General features: G+C 45.9%; 1 protein-coding gene across 2 annotated transcripts in view; it reads left to right on the forward strand.

The window, feature by feature from the left end:
- The window catches only part of AP3B2 (adaptor related protein complex 3 subunit beta 2), a 352,683-nt gene that overhangs the window by 311,231 nt on the left and 20,834 nt on the right, over nt 1-20,618 (forward strand). For both annotated transcript variants that reach the window (XM_078684977.1, XM_078684978.1), the window contains one exon: nt 586-683. In XM_078684977.1, coding sequence (XP_078541103.1) covers nt 586-683 — 98 coding nt within the window. The remainder of the gene's footprint in view (nt 1-585; nt 684-20,618) is intronic.

Here is a 20,618-nt window from a genome sequence, read left to right on the forward strand (position 1 = left end):
TTGTTTTTTTCTTCTAATCACTTGTGATGTTTGTACATATCGGGAGTGTTTACAAATAACGTCACCTATCGTTGTTATTGCTCCGGGTTGCTGTAGGGGGAAGTTAGGAGCCCTAGCTCCCGGCCTTGCCTCAGGGATGGACATGTCCTCCTATCCCCCTCGCCTGCCCGGTGGCAGCGGGACAGAACAGAGGTGACTCTGTTCCGTCACCCGCAGTATGCCAAGTGCTCGGTAGGAGTGCACCCTGCCATCCTCTAACCCGCCCCCCTATGGTACCAGCTTGAATAAAAGCTTCCAGTAGTGGATTCAATGTAATAATCGCAAACTTTCAAAATATCCAACTCGGCCAAAGTGCATTCCACCTTTTTAATCTTTTGAGGCTGATGAAAGAAATGCCATGAAATAATAATATTACGGTGCTCTAGAATGGAAACGTATGGGTCATTAAGTAATACATTAAGACTAGTTACACTTATCATTATTATTATTGTTACTCCAGCTGTCCTGTTTTCATAGTTTAATTTTGTACCGTGAAAGTCATTTTTGTCAGGGGTTGACCATGTGCCTATTTTTTTTTCTTTCTAGCACTCACACCCGGCAGTTCTATGTATCCATCCAGCCACCTGTTGGAGAGCTTATGGCACCGGTATTCATGAGTGAAAATGAGTTTAAAAAGGAACAAGGTAATTTTCAGGACACGAAATATCCGCGTTTCCTTTCAGTCTGACAGGCTGGTGGGATGAGTGATTTCGAGCAGAGAATGAGCTATTGCTCCCCAGCACAATTTGGACTGTGCAAGTCCTTAGACCAAGGAGCCAGTGTGAAAAAAGTCCTTACCCTGCAGAGAGTATTCTATGGAGTCCCTAAGGTTTAAATTAGAGCTAGCAGCATGTGGATCAATCTGGAAAAATGCTTCTAAATCATTTTTTGACAACTGTCTCCATCGTAAAGAGTAGCAATTTTATTTGAGCTGAATTACTGCACCTGCAACCCCCATCATGGGCCCATTTTGGTGTCCTGTTTTACCACTGGAGGATAGCTAGACTCTGCTAATATTCAAGCCATCCTCGTGTTTTATTAGTTATATTTCATTTCAGATTTCTCTGATCTAATAGGCATACTTCCTTTCAGATTTCACTAATCATTGACATTATACACTATTTATAAATGTTTCCCACTTCTGCGTGAGGTGTTGCATTTAACACCTTTTAAATTCTACACTAGATGCTTCAGAGAAATATTTATTACATGATGCTTCTGTAGCTGAATAGTTTAGCTGCTATCTGGCCAAGCCATCCAAAAGTGAGCAAAATTATGTACTGGAGACAAAAACATGAAAGGGAAAACACCTGCTAATGACATCAATAATGGAGGAGTGAGGCACTTATTCATAGAACCTAGAAATCACTGCCAGTGGCACTGAAGTCTTTTTCTACTCATACATTTTGAATAAGTAATTAAGAAATAGGGAGTCTGTTCCCAAGTGGTTTTAGAATTCAGCCAGAGAATTATTTGACTATTTTTAGCATTAAGTATAACATATGAAGTCAGATGAGCAGGTTGATATTAAACAGCATTAGTTATAGTGAGAGACACTGTGAGCCCCACGGATAATTGAGTGGCTCCTGGAGGTAAAAGGAGGACATTGCCTGATGACTTTGTACGTATACACAATATACAGTGATGCACAGAATCCAGGTCAGAGAAAGGTCCAGCAGCTGCCCTCAACAAAAGGTTATCCAGGTTAGTTGTAAGAGTTGATTTAGTACCTCGAGACCTAAATCAAACCTGTCGGTTAAGAAATTCCAAAGATTGTCATTTACCCATCCTCTCCTCTGACGTTTTGCTCTGAAGCAAGTTTGTCTTCATCAAGGAGGCGTGAAATAGGCCGCATGTTGCTAGATCAGTGGTATAAAGAGAATTAGGGAGTGGTAATCACAAAGTTATCTCTGGGTAAGAACAGTATGGCGAAATTGATTGTGAGAGCTATCTGAGGGTTAGACAGGTTATTGAGTTAAGGTTGCTCTAATTGATTATTGTTCTCAGTTAAGCAAATAATCATAGTATTGTTAAACATTGAGGTTGTTTAATTGTTTAATTATCAGAAAATCAGATATATGGTCAGATAACATGTGTGTGGATTCCATGTTTGAAGAAGGATATCTGGCTTTGCCAGCTCTTTATTAAAAAGAATAAGGCTGGGCAACGCCAGTATGTTTCGTTTTGTTGACCTATTGGCTTTGTCAATACATTTTTGCCAGTGTTGCAGCATTGGGGAGCGGGGGTGGGCGCAATGATACATCACCACGCATGAGGGCGCCCATAGAAGGAAACAGGTCCATATATATTTTTTACTGCTCCAAGATGGTAGGTACTACTTGAAACGGAACATTTTAGAAAATGTACTTCTATTTGTGAATGCAGAAGTGGCCTGGCAGCAAATGGCAGCCGCCGGGCCCTCCTAAAAAATGTAAAATGAAAACAATTTGTAAAGGAGTATTGGGGTTGGTGGATGAAATCAATGGTGAGTGAGTGGAGGGCGAGAGAGCACAGGAGGCGTGTGCAAAAGTGCTTTTTGGAGTGCAGAGTAGACCAGTAGCAATGGCAGATGCAAGACCCTGCAAATAATTTAAATGAAAGCATTTTTAGGTCGAAGCCTAACAGACTGTATAGCTGTCTAATTTGCTTTACGACATCTTCTGGGCATTCTGAAACCTTCCCTGGGAATGCATTCCGCTGATTCCTTGCTTTTGGCTGTGTGGTTTGTAACTCACATGTGCTTGCTTTCTATTTGCTGGCTGTATTTAAATGACAATCCTGCAGAGCAGCCATGTGAGAGAAGAGGGTTTAGGATGTTATTTTTATTGCACACAGTAAAAAGGAACTGTGCTGATATTTCAGAATATATCAGAATTACAACTACAAATGTAAAACATTTTTTTTGTAATTCTGAAGTGTGGTGGAAACAATTATTTGAATATCATCAAAACACATCAATACATTCAGTGATGACATTTCCTCACATTATCGTCTCTATGCAGTAAAACTGTATGTCTTTGCAAATGTAATGGTCATTTCAATTGAAAATGTTTTATCTGTAATGGCAGTGCACTACTACACTATGCATAGCCCTCACTACGCCACTCCACTGTACAGCACTCCACTGTACAACACTGCACTCTACTACGTCGCTCCACTCTACTCCCCTCCACTCTAAGACACTCTACGACACGCCACTAAACTTCACTCCACAACACGCCACTCTATTCATCCACTCTATGCCCCTCCACTCTACAACCCTCCACTCTACACCTTTCAATCCACAGCACTTAGCCCACTCCACTCTACCCCAATCCATCCTACTCTACTCCAGTCTACCCCAATCCACTGTAGTCAACCCCAATCTACCCCACTCTACTTCACTACAATCTATCTCAATCTACTCCACTCCAAACTACCTCAATCCACTCCATTTAATCTACCCCACTCAGTCTACCCCACTATGCTTCATTCTACCCCACTCCATCTAAACCAATTTACCCCAATCTACTCAATTCCCCACTCCAATCTACCCCACCCAGATCCAATATATCCCACTCCACTCCATTTCAGTCTACCACACTCCACTCCACTCTAACTCCAATCCAGTCCACTCTAAACAACTCAACTATGATCCAGTCTACCCTAATCTACCCCACTCCACTCTAAACTTCTTCAGTCTATCCCACTCAAGTCTACCCCATTCCACCCTAATATTCTCCCCTCCATTTCAGTCTATCCTACTCCAACCTACCCCATCTACCCCACTCCATTCCACCCTAATCTACCCTACTCTACACCACTCTAATCTACCTCACTCCTTTACAATCTACCCCACTCCTTTACAATCTATCCCACTCCATTCTATTTCACTCCAGTCGACCACACTCCACTCCAATCTACCCCACTCTATCCCAGTCCTCCCCACTCCTCTCTTCCCCAGTCTGACCCACTCCACTCTACTCCAATCCACCCAACTACACCCCACCTCAATCTACACCACTCCTCTCTACCCCAATCTACCCCACTCCACCACCATCACCCCCACTGTAATCTACCCCGCTCCACTCAAGGCTACCCCAATCCATTGCAATCTACCCAACTCTAATCACCCAACCTACCCCTCACCAATCTACTCCACTCCTGTGTACCCCACTCTACCCTAATCTACCTCACTCCACTCCAATCTACACCATTCACCTCCAGTCTACCCCACCCTACTCCAATCTACCCCATTCCACTCTTCCCCAATCAACTGACTCCACTCCAATCTTCCACAATCTATTCCACCCTAATCTACCCCACTCTAATCTATCCTACTTCTATCTACCCCACTCCAGTCCAATCTACCCCACCCCAATATACTGTATTCCAATCCAACCAATCTGCCCCACTCCACTCCAATCTACCCTGCTCCACTCCACCCTAATCTACCCCACTAAACTCCAATCTACCCCACTCTATTCCTACAATGTACCCCACTACAGTCAACCTCACTCTACCCCAATCTACCCCACTAAAATCTACCACACGCTACCCCACTCCACTACACTCCAATTTACCCCTTTCAACTATACTCCAATCTAACTCATTACAATCATCCCTGGTCTACCACACGCTACGCCACTCCACGCCACTAACAGCAGCCACACTGGTGTACAACATGGCTAACACACTGTGTCAAAGTCAAGAAACCCTCTGCAGACCCTTCAGCACTCGCCAACTATAAACCACTCTCCATTATACCATTCACGGCCAAGGTCGCAGAGAAAATCTTTCATAAATGTCTTAACGAATGATTCGACGACCACCAACTCCTCAACACCATTCAGTCTGTTTTCAGGCCCAACCACAACACGGAAACTGCCCTCATCGCTGCCAAAGATGGCATCCACATTACTCGGAACAGAGGAGACACAGCACCTCTCCGCCTCTTGGACCTCTCTGCAGCGTTTGACAAAGTCTCCCTTAGTGTTCATAACACCTTGTGATCAAGTATCTTCTCCCAGTTCTTATCACGTATTTCTCTGCCAATGCCCTCTGCCCACCTACGTCTATAATGTGTGTGACGTTTTTCTTGGTCATGTGGAGTGCTGATTTGTGAAACCAAGAGACCTGTTTATGGCCATGCCCAAAGGTGAAAAGGATATGTGACATCTCAAGCATTGGTGGTTCCCTATTTCCTGTGTTCCAAAGTGCCTGTAGTGTATGCACCACTGCTGTATTTACCGGCAACTGCGATTTGGGTAAACTTCCTTCTGCGATGAGTGTTTCAAAAGTTTTCAGCTTCCCTTCCTCTTAGTAGTCTCCTACCGTGAGTAGATCCGCCTCCATCCATGCCGAAAACGTATGCACTGTTAAGTAACCACCTCTACCGGAAGGGAGGCTGATCAAAGGGATTGCCTGACCATAGAGGGAACTGCTGGGCTCATTTGGGTAATTTCCTCCTTGAGTGTAACTCTATGTTGAGCAGCTTAGGAGGACGATCCAGGTAGGGTGGCAGCTGTAATGAGAGAGCCACATGGGCACCCTCACATCTCTGGAGTGCATACCCCCCAACTCCTCCATCTGGCGTCTCACCAGCCAGCGGGTTAGCCACTGGAATTAGGACGTCATTAGGTACAGGTACTCCAAGACCACCCTCTCTAGATGTGTGCTGCATGATCCGCAGGGCGACCCGGCATCTACTCCCGTCCGAGATTAAGTCCCTCACTGGCGTGTCTAGTGACCGAAACCAGGGTCTGGGTATCCTGGTGGATAATGTCCACAAACTGCTCATTGGTCAGAGTGAACAGCAGTGGTGACAGAGGACACCCCTGTCGGGTACCGGTTCCTACCTCGAAGGCCTCCAATATGTTCTGCCCTAATATAACCGTGGCCCATGCCCAAACATATAGATGTCTTTTTCACTATTTATTTATAAAGTTTTATATAGCGCGAACTTGATCCCGAAGGATATCAGAGCGCTTTACAGTTTGAGGGAAATGAGGTAACAGATCAGTACATGAGTCAAATAGGGAATATACATAGGTATTGAATCAAACAGTGCATACATAAAAGACCATATATAAACCTGGGGTAAGCGAAGAATAGGCTAGTCAATGAAACATAATGACAAAAGGGGAGCAAATACAACAGTAAAATACAAGATTGACAACCAATACTAGAGAATGTTCGATGTGATTAAGCTGACAGTCTCTCCTCTTGTTAAGGTAAGAACTTATTCATGAGGAATCTTTTTGCTTCCAATTTGAAGGCAACCTTGGAAAAGATTCTACAGATTTCCGGTGAAAGAGAGTTCCAAATTTTTGGTGCAGCGCCCGAGAAGGCTCGTTGGCATGTTTCAAGAGGAGGGAATTAGCACTCCTCGACGGTCTACCCTCTCCAGATAGTTCTAGCTTTTGCGCAAGGTATTTGGGGGTTTTGAAGTGGAAGGCTTTGTGCGTTAAGCAGGCAATCTTTAGTTGAATTCTACCCTCGTAGGGCAGCCAGTTTAGAGATTTTAGGACAGGGGACATGTGAACGTTTCGCTTGGTGCCCGTATCAATCTGACCGCCGTGTTCAATGATGCCTTTAGGGGGTCCAAAGAGTATTTGGGGAGGCCACATAGCGTAGCACAACCATAGTCAAGCCTCGGTAAAACAAGCTCTTGGACCACTTGCTTGAAATCTGCTTGAGGTAGGAAAGTTTTGAAGTTCTTGAGTGTTCTCAGAAGGTGGTTAGCTCCCTTACACACAATGCTAATATGAGACTTCATATTCAGATGTTTGTCCAGGGTGATTCCTAGAGATTTAGCTGAGTCAATAATGCGGGGGGAGCAGTTGAAGGAGGTGAGTTGGTTCATCCAGCGGTCAATATTAAGAGTGTATTTCGGGGGAGTAATGAGGAGGAATTCTGTTTTGGAGGTCTTTAGCAGGAGGTGGTTCTCCATTAGCCAGTTTTGAGTAGTCAGTAGGGTGGAGTTGAGTGATGTGATGTTATCCGGGGAGGAGATTTTCAGGTAGAGTTGGATGTCGTCTACATACATATGGAAGGGAATGTCCATTGATTTTAGAACATTCGCTAATTGTTCCAGGAACAAGTTGAAGAGAATGGGAGATAAGGAGGACCATCGGGGAACCCCCATGGTGACTGGGAATGGCTGGGAGAGTGAGTGGTTTGACTTGACTCTTTGGGACCTGTGCTGGAGGAAGGACGAGAACCATTGGAGCACCTGACCGGAGAGGCCCATCCTTTGCTCCAGAATATCTAGCAGGTTGTCATGATTGACCATGTCAAAGGTGGAGGGAAGGTCGAGGAGGATAAGGAGGCAGGATTAATTTCGATCAAGCATTATTAGGATGTCATCCATCACATGAATGAGAGCCGATTCAGTGCTGTGCCTACTACGAAAGCCAGATTGGTGTTGGTCCAGGAGATGGAAATTTTCGATGTGCGCACATAGTTGTGATTGGATGCATTTTTCCAGGAGTTTGGCTAGTGTGGGGATGCTGGTTATAGGGCGGAAGTTGTAAAGATCTGTACTGTCTGATGTCGTTTTTTTTTAATATAGGTGTTACCTGGGCCTCTTTTATGCATTCTGGGATCATATCTTGTGTTAGAGATGCATTGACGATCTTTGTCCAGATGTGGGAGATTAAATTCTTGATTGCTATGAAAATGGTGGGTGGTAACGGGTCATTGAAGTGATTAGATGGGTTGATACTCTGAAGAACCTTTATGATATCATTTTCATTTAGGGTGGTAAATGTGTCCCAGGAAGCGTTGTGCTTGATGCCACAGCTATATTTTGTAGCCTTGTCTGGTAAGGCCAGGGGGGTGCCGGGCCATTGGGTATTAAAAGAGTCCTCCTGCTCCTGCTTTCTAGATCAATGTTAATAAGTCTAGTTTTCTCAGTAAAAAAGTCCGCCAGATCATCACATGAGGGAGGACTGACATCCGAAGTTGATCGGTTGGGGGCTACCACAGATTGTTGCTTAACCAGTTCAAACAGTTTCTTGGGTCGATTAGCCGCTTGGTTAAGTTGGGATCTGAAATAATCCGCCTTGGCTGTGTTGATTTGTTTGTTATAAGAGCTTCTAGCTTATCTAAGGATTTTTAGATGGTCCGCGGATGGAGTGGATCTCCAGGAACGTTCGATGGCCCTTAGGTTGCGACGTTTCGAGTTAAGGTTTCCATTGAAACAGGGTTTAGATATTTTAGTTGGTGCATTTTTTTGTTGGTGTGGAGCCATATCTTCCATGATGCTAGAAATAGAAGAGTTATAGAAGTCTGTGAGTGCATGGACTTCATGTATGTCCACTAGAGGAGAGAGGGCATGTTTACAGCGTGTTGCTAGGTCAACGGTATTGATTTCTCTGAGGTCTCTTTTCCAGATTTTTGGTTTAGTTGTTTGAGCCTTACTCGGAGATACCTCCGAGTTGATATGGAAGGAAATGATGTTATGGTCCGGCCTATCACAGGGTATGATGGAGTCCTATGGGATGGTGAGTCCTTTGGAGAGGATGAGGTCAAGAGGTTCCCCTTTTCTGTGGGTAGGCTGGTCACAATGTTGAACCAATTTGTGATCCTTCAAGAAGGAATTGAGGCATGCTACTGCTTGGTCATTAGGATTTGACCAGTGAAGGTTAAAGTCCCCAAGGTAGATATGGGACTGCAATGAATCCACATTGTCAGAGATGATTTCCATTAATTGTTCAATGAATGGTAGGTTTTTGCCAGGGGGGAATATATGTAGTTTGCAAACCAGCTGATTGTTACTAGAGATGTTGAGGCACAGATATTCGCATGCTAATGGCGAAGAGGACTCTGAGATTTACAAGTATCAATTTAATTTTAAAGGGAGACCGCGAGCGTGCGAGGGTTGCAGCTGTAACGAGAGAGCCACTTGGGCACCCTCTCATCTCTGGTGTGCATAGCCCTCAGCTCCTCCATCTGTCGTCCCACCAGCCAGCGAGTTAGCCAGCGGAATTGGGACGTCATTCTGTACAAGTACTCCAAGACCACCCTCTCTAGATGTGTGCTGCATGATCCGCAGGGAGACCCGGCATCTACTCCCGTCCGAGATTAAGTCCCTCACTGACGTGTCTAGTGACCGTAACCAGGGCCTGGGTAACCAGATGGGAAAGACTGGCAAACAAGTAGAGCACCCGCAGCAACACTATCATTATCATTAAGGAGATCCCTCTCCCCGACCCTCCTGGTGGATAATGTCCACAAACTGCTCATCGGTCAGAGCGAACAGCAGTGGTGACAGAGGACACCCCTGTCGGGTATCGTTCCTACCTCGAAGACATCCATATGTTCTGCCCTAGTTTAACCCTGGCCCATGCCCAAGCATATAGAAGTCTTTTTCACTAGTCCCACTTCGGTCGCAAGTTCATGCAGGGCATCATTGCATGCATATATCGCCACTGGAGGGTTTTAAAGGCTTTTTGGAGATCGACAGAGAGCGAGATCAACCGCCGGCATCTCAAAGCCTGTTTGGGGGGTCTTGGTTAAGATGTTACGTGACAAATTTACAAAAGTCATTTAGCAGTGTATGTAATAAAAATCCAATAGATCTTGATTTGTTTTATACTTATTTATCCATACGATGAGAAAATGTACTTTGTATCCATTTCATAACAAACGTTAGTTAAAAGTAGTATTTAGCTAAAATGGGTACCTTTACACTGCAGAATGCACAAAGCATGGCTTCTGAGCTCATGTTTCCTGTTTAAGATACAACCTCTTCTGTTTACATCCATACTCTATGGCACTCTAAAAATCAGATATTGGCCAGAAATTGAGCTGCCTTTCTACCGCAAAAAGGGCACATAGTAAATACTGATTAGGCATTCCATAACTGCTCCCAAATCTCTCTGGCGCGTCAGAAATGGGATTGGCCTGCTACTAGAGCTTGGTTAGTTATCATTAGAAGGTGCAGCAGGTTTGTCTATTTGAAATTCATCAGATAAAACTCCAGGTGTATGCAATTTACACCCAGGTTGTAACCCCATGCACGGTGCAAATAGAAATTTGTGCTCAGCACAGAATAATCTCAGCGTGAATTGGGGTTAAAGCAGCTCTGCATACATTTTAAATCCACATTTGTAGCTGATGTTCAAGAATAGTTAAGTCTTGCATTATTATTGTAAAATGCTTTGTTTTTTCTTCTTAAATACAGACTTGACCTATCCTGTGATATGGCTGGTTGCAGTTTTGTACCAGATATAAGTGGCAAGAACTTCTCTTGCAAATTTTCACCTGGAATGTAAACTTTGTGCTGCCTTTGCTACGTGTGTGCATTTAAGAAACAATGTCCTGATCGGTAAGGATGTGTAGGCAATTAATTATGCATGCATACAGCATTACTTGCAAGGAGAGAAGGAGACACTACATAAATTTGAAAAAAGATAGTTAATCATCTTTATATTGCAACATACGTTATGGTCGGAGAATATACTGTTAGAGGCAGCACTGCATAAATAAATTAATGACAACCATAAAACACTTGGTGCTTGAAGTGATTGTGATGAGAGTGGCGACGCAAGTGAGGAAGTGAACAGCGAGAGCGGCGCACTGTGACAAAGTGCAGATAATTTACAGTGAGTGGCTCCAAGGTAGGTGACAACGTGATATCACAATACACAAATTTTCAATTGGTTGTTGAACCACAGGGGAAAAGTACGCCTATAGTTGTGCTGTTAGGTCGACGGCGTTTCGATCCATGTTAGTTTGGATCGTCATCAGGACAAGGTTGTCTGAATTGGAGCGTGCTGCAAGAAAGGGGGAGAGAATATCAGGAAAGGCTCGGGGCTCGCCACGAAGGGAAAAAGCAAAGGGTTCCAGTCTATTTACCTTGATTAAATTCAGTGCAACGGGAATCCCAAAAGTGTATTACGAAATTCCCAAGGATCCAACATGGGCAGCCTGAAGAGTAATTTGGTTCGCCAGGTAAGGTGATCCGAGGTCTGCAAGGGTGCACTGTGAGACGGAAAGGGTGGGGGGGAGGGGTATTAGTAAGACAGGTTAGGTAGGTATGGAGCAAGGAATTCAAAGATTTGAGAAAGCGGACGTTTTAACACAACCGCAGTTATTGCAGGGTATATATGCCTTCAGTTTAGAGTATAAATGCATTAAGTTGGGGATAATAGGTTTAAAATCGTTGTGTCAGACAGGGGGGGTTGGCGGGACGTACCTGACAAGGCAGTGTTTGATGCGACCTTCAGTGATCAGCCGTGGTGTCAGCACGCCATCTAGGGAAAGGACAAGAAGCAGCAGCGGTTACCAATTGCCCGTTTGTCGGGTCAGATAAAGTCAGATAGGGTCATGTAACCCTGTGGTGGGCACGGGGGGAAGAAAGGATAAGATAGGGGTTGGGGAGCCAGCGCGCACATACCTGACTCAATCAGCGTGCTGTGTCAGGAGTGAATCTCGGCGTGGTGAGCCGACGGCGGCGAGGCATAGGGATTTACTTCCGCATGTGGGCGGGGTTGGGAGGTGCCCGGGGGCGTATACTGGGCGTGTCCATGTGACGTCAGTCACAGGTAACAAGTAACAGGTCAATCGTGTGACTTCAGTCACAGGTAGCAAGTGGGCGTGAGCGTCCGCATGCAGGAGCGGTTTGGAAGCGCCCGGGGACGTATGCTCGGTGTGTCCAAGTGACATCAGTCACAGGGAACCGACGGGCATGAGCCTGGTGTCTAATCTAGCGGCTCGAGTAGCGGGACAGTGTAACAGCCTTGTGTCTTTAAAGGGATAACAGCAATTACGATCAAGTATAGTTATACTTGTATACAAATAACATATTCGATTCAGTCTTCCAGTTGTAATACTTACAAAGCAAGATGCAATTTTTATAACAAGTGTGTAAGTAATTGTACATCATACATTCGTTCTCGGGTATGAAAACAGTGTTATCCATAGTACACCATACATTCATTATGGTGTCTGAAAACAATGTTAGCCATATGTTCATATTAACAGGCCGCTTGTGTATGAAGCATGGGTTTAGGGAGGCGGGGTATTAATGGGGTATTAATTGCAGAGTGCAATGGACAGGTAAGTATCAGGTGGTAACAGTGGTGTTCCATTCGTCAATTGTATTAAGCCCTTGGTTAACAGACTCACAAATAGTCATCCATTTGCACTCGGCCTTGTTCAGCAGCATTTTGATATCGCCTCCTCGCGTTGGTAATGTCGGTTTTTCTATCACTTGCCAACGGATGTCGGTGTCTGTGTGACCCAGTTGTAGATGGTGTGTTACCAAGGGTGCTGTCAAGGTTTTGCAATTAATCCTACTCCTGTGTTGGATAATGCGCTGTTTGATCATTTGTGTCGTCTGCCCAATGTAGATGAGATCACAGGGACATTTAATGGCATAGATCACATTCTGTGATCTGCAGTTGGTGTGTTTCGTCAGTTCGTATCGTCGACCATTGGCTGTGAATTCTTTGGTGTTTGTGGTCAAGTCGCACACACAACAATTTTGGCATCTGTAGTGACCCACAATCGGGTCGAGGTCCCATGCGGCGGTAATGGTGTTTCTTCCTTGGGTCGCTTGTGGCCAAGTAATGGCGTGTACTAGGTGATTGGCCAAGTTATTGCCGAGTTGATAAGAGAACAGTGGGGTTTCTTTAAATTGTTCATGCGAGCGTAGTAAAGGCCATTTTTTCTTGATAATTTTCTTGATTTTGTTGCTGTGTGGACTAAATTTCGAAACGAAAGGGATCCTAGTCATTGTTTTCTTGGGTTGAGTAGTGAGAAGAAGATCTCTGTGGCAGTACCACGCTCTTTTCTTTGCTCTAGTGACCAAACGTCTTGGGTATCCACGATGTATTCGTTTTTGTGTCAGGGTATCGGCCTCCCTGAAATAGTCCTTTTTCCATTTACAATTGCGGCATATCCGCAGGAATTGGCCATAGGGTAATCCATCGCGTAGTCCCTGTGGATGGTAGCTGGAATATAGGAGAAGGGTATTCTTTTCAGTCGGTTTGCGGTATAGAGTGGTGCCCAGTTGGCCATCTTCTGCACGGATGATGACGTCCAGGAAGGGTAATTCATTCTGTTTGCAATCAAAAGTAAATTTCAAATGTTCTTGTGAGTGGTTAAGCCAGTGGATAAATGGGTCCAAAGTTTCAGCAGTTCCATTCCACAGTAATAGCACATCGTCTATATATCTCCGCCATAAGTTGGTGTTATGGAAGAATGGATTGACTGGTGTTAGGATGAGGGTCTTCTCCAGATTGTGCACAAACAGAATCGCAAAGTTGGGGGCAAAGCAAGCGCCCATTGATACTCCCTTTACCTGTAGATAATAAGTGTCTCGGTAAAGGAAGTAGTTGTTCTTCAGTGCTATTCGGAGGAGATTCATGACAAAATCAGTTGGGATCTGTGTAGGTTGTGGTCGGGAGAGGAGAAGGGTGTGGATAACTTGTAGGCCTTCATCATGTGGTATATTAGTGTAAAGGGATTCGATGTCCAACCCTGCCATGACTTGTGTGGTGGTATCAAATGGCAAATCCACAATGGTGTTGATGAGATCCATCGTATCACGGATGTAGGTGTCGGTTTCCGGAACGAATGGTTTAATGATGAAATCTACGTATTTTCCCAGTGGTTCCATGATGGAACCGCACCCGGAGACAATGGGTCTCCCGGGTGGGTTTAGACTGTCTATATGAACCTTGGGCAGGACGTACAGCACAGGTGTGCGAGGACTGCTGTTTTTCAAAAAGTCGAATTCCTTTTTGATGATGATGTCCCTATCTTTGGCTTCAGTGGTGATGGATAATATTTTGGCTCGAATGTCCTCCAATGGGTCCTTGGGGAGGGATCGATAATGTTCTTGGTTAGTGAGTTGTCTTTGAATCTCAAGATCATACTTGGTTGCACTCATAATCACTATTCCTCCCCCCTTGTCGGCCGGCTTAATGACCATGTCACTGTTGTTCTTCAAAGTTCTTAGAGCTTGTTTTTCTGCCAATGGGAGATTATAAGGGATGAATTGTGGCTGATTTTTAAGGTCCATTACATCTTTAAGTACCAAGCGTTCAAAGGCTAGGATCTCCGGTGGCATCGTATGTGAAGGAGGGTTGAATGTGGACGGTGGGCGGAAGGGTGACAAGGTCTGCGATGTGGAGTCAGATTTTTCCGCAAAATAATGCTTCAGTCTTATTCGCCTGAAGAATCTTAAGAGGCTGGACTGGAGATCTAAGAAATCAGTGCGTTCTGTAGGAACAAAGGAAAGGCCTCGAGAGAGGAGGTTAATCTCATCGTGGTTAAATTCATAGTCAGAAAGATTGAATATTGGTATTTGTAGGGTGGTAGCTGTAGTCGGGACAATGTCCAACGCCCATATCGAGGACTGCGAAAGCTGCCAATTTTCCATCCAATCCTCCCCAGCTCATTCCCTGTCAGGACTATTGATTTACCGCCCACCGGGGACCCCTGGGAAATTCCTTAATGCCGTTACTGAATCAGTCTCACAATTAGCATTTTCCGCCTCCAACTTTCTCATCCTAGGTGACCTGAACTTACACTTCAACGACCCCACGGACCGGATAGCCGCCGACCTCCTTCAAGACCTATCGTCACTCAATATCCGACTAGTTAATAACGAGCCCACCCATGAGAAAGGACACCTACTGGATCCGGTCCTCACTAATGTGACAACCATCACCACCAGGCCACCTGTGACCCTTCCATGGACGGACCACTCTCTTGTACCTATCTCCTGGGAAATACCCACCATGAACCCTCAAACCACTAAAACTCAGGTCACTGATAGACGGTGGCACAAACTCGCATCTGGCGAATGGGCCGCCGCCCTTGCAGACTCCTCCCCTGAGCTCTCCACCGATCCTGCCACAGCCGATAAGCAGTTTAACGAATGGATCACCTCTTCTCTGGATGCACTCATCCCCAAAACTTCCTCCCTCAAACATCCTAAAAGAGTATCCTCGGCTCCATGGTATCCTCCTGAGCTTAAAGCCCTGCGCCAAGAGTGCAAGAGAACGGAACGCTCCTGGAGGAAAGACAAATCGGAAATAAACAAAGACGTTTATTCTACCTCTCTCTCAAATTACAAAACTGCCATTCGAAAAACTAAAAGCGCTTTCTTCCAGGAAAGAATAGAGAAAGCAGTATGCTCCAGCAAGGAATCCTACGCCATCTTAAAAGATCTTCTGAAAACCCCAGTACATGGACCGAGACACCACACAGACCCCAAAGCTGACCAGATAAAATGCCAACAACTGGCGGACTTTTTCCATGAAAAAATTCGAAAAATTCTCGACTCAATTCCCTCCTTGATTCTGTGTGAAGAAAACGACCTCCCGCACCCCCCTACAACCAGTTGTCTCTCCTCCTGGGGTCAAGTTACGACCGAAGAAGTGGGAAACACGCTAAAATCCATAAAAAGCGGCTCTCCCAGGGATTCCGCCCCGCTTCGAATCCTTAAGGAGGTAGCCCCCACGATTATTCCCCCCTTGACTCATCTGATCAACACCTCACTTCAACAGGGAGTTGTACCCCCGAGCTGGAAGGCGGCAGTCGTGAAAGCTCTGCTAAAGAAACCCTCCCTCGATCCCGGAAACTTGGCTAACTATAGGCCCATTTCCCTACTCCCAGGAATCAGCAAGATTGCTGAAAAACTGGTTAATAAAAAACTCTCCCAGTTCCTGGAGGCCAACAACATACTAAAAAATTCCCAGACGGGCTTTCGTCCAGGGCAGGGCTCGGACATCGCCCTCCTAGCAGCGGTAGAGGAGGCCAGAGCACTATTGGACGCAGGAGGATCAGTGGCAGTGATCCTCCTCGACCTAAGTGCGGCCTTTGATACCGTCAACCACCAACTCCTCATTAAAAGACTCAAGGGAGCTGGTGTAGAGGGCTCTGCCCTAGCCTGGCTTTCATCTTTCCTGGATCAACGGACCTACCAGATCTGGGAGAATAACGCCTGCTCCTCCGAAATTCCCCTCCAATGTGGCGTGCCCCAGGGCTCCTCCCTGAGCCCCACATTATTTAATATCTATATGTCCACATTGGAGGAGGTCATCATCCCATTCGGAGTGAGCGTCGTCAGTTACGCTGATGATACACAATTAGTTGTACCATTATCTCACCCCAGACAACAACCAGCAGACTTATATAACTGTCTGTCGCAGGTCCAATGCTGGATGAACACCTCAGCCCTAAAACTAAATGGTTCGAAAACGGAGGTTTTGCTCTTCGGCCCGAAAGGACTCACACTCTCCTCGAATATCTGGCCAGCTTGTCTGGGCCCTCCCCCTGAACCTAAAGAAGAAGTAAAAAGTCTGGGTGTGTGGCTCGACACAGACCTCTCGTTCACCGTGCAGGCAAAGAAAGTAGCCGGGACTTGTTTCGGGCTCCTGAAATCGCTAAGGAAAGTTCTGCCCCTCTTGCCCACCAACTCCCAAAGGCTGCTAATTCAAGGCCTAATACTTTCGAGGCTTGATTACAGCAATGTGATCTACCTGGGCGCCCCCGAAGCGACGCTGAACAAGCTCCAGAGAATCCAGAACACTGCGGCCCGGATTCTCACAAAGACCCCTGCCAGAGCTTCGGCCAAACCGGCCCTTAAACTCCTCCACTGGCTTCCCATAAGGGAGCGGGTCAAATTCAAGGCCCTGTGTCTAGCTCACAAATTACTACAAAATCAAGGCCCCCCTGTTCTTAGGAAACTCATCACATCCTACAAATCCTCAAGAACCCTCCGATCGGACACGGAAAACTTCATCACTATCCCCAGATTCAAGAAAGCCCGGTCAGGAGGAAGACGTTTCTCAGTCCATACTGCACGACTCTGGAACTCACTCCCCCGCGACCTGCGACTCGAACCACAATATCTCCGCTTCAGGAAGCGGCTCAAAACTTACCTTTTTCCTCAGTGAATCTGGCATGTCCTTAACCCTGATCTTCTTTACCCCCCTCCCCTTCCTCTTCTTCTCCCTTGTTCCTCCCAACTTAGGAGATAGGATCTTTTAGCGCTGGGATACCTCCGGGTGACTACGCGCTCTACAAAAATAAATAATAATAATAATAATAATAATAATAATAATAATGTCATTTATTGTTGGTGCCCTCATTGGTAATACCGGTTGCGCATTTGTCGTTCGCCCGGGAGTTGTTGTTGGTACTGACGGCCTCTGGTAGGGCGGTTTTGAGGTGGTGGTTGTCCGCGACCCCGGCCTTTCCCTAAAAAACCGGCAGGCAGCAGAGGTGGAGGTCTTCTTCACGGCAGATGAGGTGCCTGGGCGATTATCTGAATCTGAGTCCTCGATTGAGGTATTTGATGAATCGGAGAATGTTATCCTTTGATTGTTTCTGAATCACCCCCAGTTGCGTGTTCTCGGTGGAACGTATGGGGTGTTGTAGAATTCCTCGTTCAGGTAAGGGTAGGTCCTTTCCACTTTGTAGTTTTTTATATCTTTTTCGATTTTGTTTGTCTTTTTGTTGATTTCGAAGGTATTGAAGGTGCAGATAGTTGTATTTATTTTCTCCAGAAGACTCTTAGCATCTGTAAATGAGGTATCCGCTAGGATTAGTTTTTCTAATACTTCAATCTCCAAAAGTTCAAGACGGCTATGTTCGATGGCTGTGTCTATGCCCAAGACCATCCCATGTCTGGAGCAGGTTGTGGCGAGATGGCTGAATTTGGTCCGGAAAAGGGGGTCTGTAGTGAAAATGGCAGGGGTGTTACGAATTTGTAGTCCCACAGGGATGACACCAGATCTTAGATAGTCTTTTACCATACGGGCATGGAGATCCGTTCTAATTTGTTTCTTTTTTAGTTTTTCTAATTTCTCAAGTAGTGCTTTAGAAGTGTTTGGTGTGGTGGAAGAGGAAGGTGCTGAAGGGGGGCCAGAGAGTAGGGGTGGTCCGACCATAAGAGAGTTAATATATTCCTCTGTGTATGAAAGGGACTCCTTCGACATCGTAAGTGTCCTATGTATTGACACCACGAGAAGACCTTAAAGTTTGGTCTCAAGAGTTAGTACCTCAAGGGTACGGACTCTCGCAGCCCAGCGGCTGCTCACAATCTTGTATAGTATACAGGAGTGTAACCCATAAACCAGTTCAGGACTGGGTAAGTAAGGTGCATTTAAGAAACAATGTCCTGATCGGTAAGGATGTGTAGGCAATTAATTATGCATGCATACAGCATTACTTGCAAGGAAAGAAGGAGACACTACATATATTTGAAAAAAGATAGTTAATCATCTTTATATTGCAACATACGTTATGGTCGGAGAATATACAGTTAGAGGCAGCACTGCATAAATAAATTAATGACAACCATTAAACACTTGGTGCTTGAAGTGATTGTGATGAGAGTGGCGACGCAAGTGAGGAAGTGAACAGCGAGAGCGGCGCACTGTGACAAAGTGCAGATAATTTACAGTGAGTGGCTCCAAGGTAGGTGACAACGTGATATCACAATACACAAATTTTAATTGGTTGTTGAGCCACAGGGGAAAAGTACGCCTATAGTTGTGCTGTTAGGTCGACGGCGTTTCGATCCATGTTAGTTTGGATCGTCATCAGGACAAGGTTGTCTGAATTGGGGCGTGCTGCAAGAAAGAGGGAGAGAATATCAGGAAAGGCTCGGGGCTGGCCACGAAGGGAAAAAGCAAAGGGTTCCAGTCTATTTACCTTGAATAAATTCTGTGCAACGGGAATCCCAAAAGTGTATTACGAAATTCCCAAGGATCCAATGTGGGCAGCCTGAAGAGTAATCTGGTTCGCCAAGTAAGGTGATCCGAGGTCTGCAAGGGTGCACTGTGAGACGGAAAGGGGGAGGGGGGGAGGGGTATTAGTAAGACAGGCTAGGTAGGTATGGAGCAAGGAATTCAAAGATTTGAGAAAGCGGACGTTTAAACACAACCGCAGTTATCGCAGGGTATATATGCCTTCAGTTTAGAGTATAAATGCATTAAGTTGGGGATAATAGGTTTAAAATCGTTGTGTCAGACAGGGGGGGTTGGCGGGACGTACCTGACAAGGCAGTGTTTGATGCGGCCGTCAGTGATCAGCCGTGGTGTCAGCACGCCATCTAGGGAAAGGACAAGAAGCAGCAGCGGTTACCAATTGCCCGTTTGTCGGGTCAGATAAAGTCAGATAGGGTCATGTAACCCTGTGGTGGGCACGGGGGGAAGAAAGGATAAGATAGGGGTTGGGGAGCCAGCGCGCACATACCTGACTCAATCAGCGTGCTGTGTCAGGAGTGAATCTCGGCGTGGTGAGCCGACGGCGGCGAGGCATAGGGATTTACTTCCGCATGTGGGCGGGGTTGGGAGGTGCCCGGGGGTGTATACTGGGCGTGTCCATGTGACGTCAGTCACAGGTAACAAGTAACAGGTCAATCGTGTGACGTCAGTCACAGGTAGCAAGTGGGCGTGAGCGTCTGCATGCAGGAGCGGTTTGGAAGCGCCCAACGCGAGGAGGCGATATCAAAATGCTGCTGAACAAGGCCGAGTGCAAATGGATGACTATTTGTGATTCTGTTAACCAAGGGCTTAATACAATTGACGAATGGAACACCACTGTTACCACCTGATACTTACCTGTCCATTGCACTCTGCAATTAATACCCCATTAATACCCCGCCTCCCTGCACCCATGCTTCATACACAAGCGGCCTGTTAATATGAACATATGGCTAACATTGTTTTCAGACCCCATAATGAATGTATGGTGTACTATGGATAACACTGTTTTCATACCCGAGAACGAATGTATGATGTACAATTACTTACACACTTGTTATAAAAATTGCATCTTGCTTTGTAAGTATTACAAGTGGAAGACTGAATCGAATATGTTATTTGTATACAAGTATAACTATACTTGATCATAATTGCTGTTATCCCTTTAAAGACACAATGCTGTTACACTGTCCCGCTACTCGAGCCGCTAGATTAGACACCAGGCTCATGCCCGTCGGTTCCCTGTGACTGATGTCACTTGGACACACCGAGCATACGTCCCCGGGCGCTTCCAAACCGCTCCTGCATGCGGACGCTCACGCCCACTTGCTGCCTGTGACTGACGTCACACGATTGACCTGTTACTTGTTACCTGTGACTGACGTCACATGGACACGCCCAGTATACGCCCCCGGGCACCTCCCAACCCCGCCCACATGCGGAAGTAAATCCCTATGCCTCGCCGCCGTCGGCTCACCACGCCGAGATTCACTCCTGACACAGCACGCTGATTGAGTCAGGTATGTGCGCGCTGGCTCCCCAACCCCTATCTTATCCTTTCTTCCCCCCGTACCCACCACAGGGTTACATGACCCTATCTGACTTTATCTGACCCGACAAACGGGCAATTGGTAACCGCTGCTGCTTCTTGTCCTTTCCCTACATGGCGTGCTGACACCACGGCTGATCACTGACGGCCGCATCAAACACTGCCTTGTCAGGTACGTCCCACCAACCCCCCCTGTCTGACACAACGATTTTAAACCTATTATCCCCAATTTAATGCATTTATACTCTAAACTGAAGGCATATATACCCTGCAATAACTGCGGTTGTGTTAAAACGTCCGCTTTCTCAAATCTTTGA

The sequence above is a fragment of the Lissotriton helveticus genome, chromosome 3_2, assembly GCF_964261635.1.
Source record: "Lissotriton helveticus chromosome 3_2, aLisHel1.1, whole genome shotgun sequence".
Lineage (NCBI taxonomy): Eukaryota > Metazoa > Chordata > Amphibia > Caudata > Salamandridae > Lissotriton > Lissotriton helveticus.